This window comes from Plasmodium gaboni, chromosome 10, assembly GCF_001602025.1.
Source record: "Plasmodium gaboni strain SY75 chromosome 10, whole genome shotgun sequence".
In the NCBI taxonomy this organism is placed as follows: domain Eukaryota; phylum Apicomplexa; class Aconoidasida; order Haemosporida; family Plasmodiidae; genus Plasmodium; species Plasmodium gaboni.
Window position 1 is genome coordinate 714,153 of NC_031490.1, and position 3,603 is coordinate 717,755.

The window sequence follows — 3,603 nt, forward strand, 5'->3', positions numbered from 1 at the left end:
TATTTTTTAAAAAAAAAAAAGAATAAACTGTTCATAATATTTTTATTCTTTTATAAAAAAAATGCATGAACTGTTCATAATATATATATAATATATATATATATATATATATATATATATTTTTCATACATTAAGAAATATACATATATATATACATATGTGCCATACAGAACTATACCTTATTTTAATAACTTCCCTTTTTTTCTTCATCCTTTACCTTTAAATATAAAATAAATATGTCAACATTTATAATTTATAAAAAAAGAAGAAAATAATCAATATATCCTTCAAAATTCAAAAGGAATTTATGAAAATTAAAAAATATAATTTGTCTTACAGTCTATATACATTTTATTACAAAAAAAAAAAAAAAAAAAAAAAAAAAAAAAAAAAAAAAAAAAAAAAAAAAAACAATACATATATTGCATATATCTATACATACACATAACATTAAACAATATTGGAGGCTATGACTAATTGGAAAACAAAAGGTAATTACCCCACGAAATGTAAAAAGAAATTAATATTTCATTTTTACAATTAAAAGAAAAAAAAAAAAAAAAAAAATTTTAAATATGTTTATATATTTTTATATTTATGTATTCCCCTTATTTTTATTTACAAATGTTGAAATAAATCGAAAGAATTATCATTTTGAGTTTTTTTCGTTTTGTTAAGAGGCTTATTATTAGTGCTCTTCCTGTTGTTGTCTTTTTCATTGATACTGTTTGCTTGTGTTAGAGGTGTTTTTTTGGATCCTACTAATGTATGACATTCTTTTCTATTTTTAATTTTTTCGAGCAACCTAGTAATATGAGGTGATTTTACTGATCTGTTTTGATATTTGATACTTTTTCTTCTCATATCATTTGGTGAAGTAACATCAAAATAGCCAATTTTATATTGATCAGGCATTGTATATAATTTATATTTATTAAAATTATTATATGTATTTGAAGAGTTTATTTTTTTTTTTTGTATTGATTTTCTATTATCTTTGATTTCTTCATAAGTATTAATTTCCTTTGTTGCTTGTATATTATCTTGTTGTGAATAATTTATAAAATTCATATTTGTATTGTTTTCATATTTATTTAATAATTCTTTATAATAATTTATTAAATCATCTTTTTTTTTTATTTCTTGATCTAAATATTTGAATTCATCATCAACTTTTTGTTTTTCTTCTTTTTCTATTTTTTCTTTTTGTAAATCATATTGTATTTTAATTTGTTGTGTATATGTATCAATATCATCTTTTAATTTTTTCTTCTCTTTAGAATTCATATCTGTATAATAATTAATTTTTTCGTATAAGATTTTATTTTTTTGTTCATATTCTTTATGTATTTGTAACATTTGATTTTCTATTTTTTGTTTATTTGCATTTATTTTATTTTCTAAATGTTGAATATCTTCTTTCTTTTTATTATTTTTCAATTCCTTTGAATTTATTTCTTCTTTTAAATTATCAATATTTTGTTGATTTTCTTTTTCTTTGTTTTGAAGTACAATTAATTTTTCTTCCATAACAAGAACATCTGAATCGATTTCTTTTTCTTTATTGTATTCTTCATTTATTTTATTTTGTAATTCATTTATTTTGATATTTTCATTTTGTATTTCTCTATTTTTTTTCCATACTTGTTCTTCTTCCTCTTTAATTTTTTTTTTCATTTCATTTAATATATCTTCTAATTCTTGAATTAACATATTTGTTTGTATATAATCAATATATGTTGTGTCTATGTCATCTTTAATGTCTATATGATTTATAATATTATATTGATAGTTATTTAATTTCTTTTCCTTTTCTTTTAAGATTAATGTTTTTATTTCTTCTTTATAATTAACAATTTCTTCTTGTAACAAGATTTCTTTTTTTTTTAAATCTTGTAAAATATATTCATTTAAAGTATATTCTTCATTTTTTACATGTTCATTAATATCATTATATTCCTTTTTTAATTCATGTGCATCCTTTTCTTTTATTTCTACTTCTTTTTGTAGCTTACTAATTTTTTTCTGTAATTCGTTATATTTATCATTTCCCTTTTTCTTTTCTAATTTACATTTTTTTATTTTTTCTGTTATTTTATTTATTTCATTTTTATGAGCACTTAGATTTTCTTCTATTTCTTTTTTTGTATTTACACTGTTACTTAGTCCTTGGTCGATTATTTTTTCGTAATATTCTTGTGAGCTTACTTGGCTCTCTACAAATTGTGCTTGTGATTCTAATCTTATGTAATTTGAGTATGTTTCTTGTCTACATATTTGTAACTCTTCTATTTTATGTCTGTATTCTTTTTCTTTAACAATGAGTTCGTTCTTTTCTTCCTCCTGCATTTTAAAAATATACAACAGGGTTTAACAAATATATATATATATATATATATATATATATATGTTAGATGTCATATGTGAAAGGAATATTTTTCTTTTACACATATACCACACAAAAAAAAAAAAAATAAAAAAATAACATTGATATATATATATATATATATATATATATATGTTTTCATAACAATATTTATTTTCTTCCATTTTTTGGATACCAGTTTCTTTTTTTGCTCCACAAAATTATATTTACTCATTTCCATTGTGTCATTTTTTTTCTCAATGCTCCTATTTATGCTTTCTTTTTCATCAGTTAAATTATTATATTGATTTTTTAATACAACTAATTTTTCAGAGTTTAAATTTGTTAAGGTACTGAAAGAATCTAAAGATTCTTTATGTTGATTAATTTGATAATTTATTTCTTTTATTTTATTATTTAAATTTACAGATTCATTTTTCATAAAAGATATATTTTTTTCTATTTCATTTAATTTATCTTTTAATAATATATTCATCTTTTCTTTTTCTACTTTTTTGATTGATATATTGTCTTCTATTTGTTCTAAAATCATCTGAACATTGTCAACTTCTTCATTTTTTTTAACAATATATATTAACGAATCATAAAATATTTTAAAAAGAATAGAAAAATTTTCACAAGCATCATGAAATTTTATATTTGTATCAAAATAATAATCACAACTTTTTTTACACACCTCTCCTATTTTCTTTAAGAAAGCATGTTCATTTCTTAGTTCCTTTCTCTTCGTTAGGTTTTCTGATTGTATAAGTGAAACTAGAAAAACACAAAAATTAAAAAAATAAAATAAAATAAAATATATATATATATATATATATATATATATATATACATACATATTACACTTATGCATTTGTTGCATTACTTTTATTTCGCGATGTATCGATATATTCAATGATATCTCCCATCTTATTATAAAATTCTTTATTAACTGCTTCATCCTGTTCATCATGTTTTAAAAACATCTCTGGATATTTTTTATCACAAGGGGATATGTGACCTTTTGAAGAGAATTCCCCTCCTATTATCATCATAACAAAGATAAAATAAAAATAAAAATAAAAATAAAATATATATATATATATATATATATATATATATATATATATATATATATATATATATATATATATATATATATATATATATATATATATATTTATATTTATATATATGCACAATTTAAAAAAAACACTTATATAAGGGCTTGACAAAGG

The 3,603-nt window shown here is 19.0% G+C and overlaps 1 protein-coding gene across 1 annotated transcript; it reads right to left on the minus strand.

Annotated features, from left to right (window-relative positions):
• Positions 1-618: 618 nt before the first annotated feature.
• Positions 619-3,420, minus strand: PGSY75_1020200 (hypothetical protein; the record flags this gene model as incomplete). Its single annotated transcript, XM_018785972.1, has 3 exons — positions 619-2,343; positions 2,562-3,142; positions 3,252-3,420. 3 exons carry the CDS (start codon positions 3,418-3,420, stop codon positions 619-621), a joined length of 2,475 nt encoding a protein of 824 aa, XP_018641589.1.
• Positions 3,421-3,603: the final 183 nt, after the last annotated feature.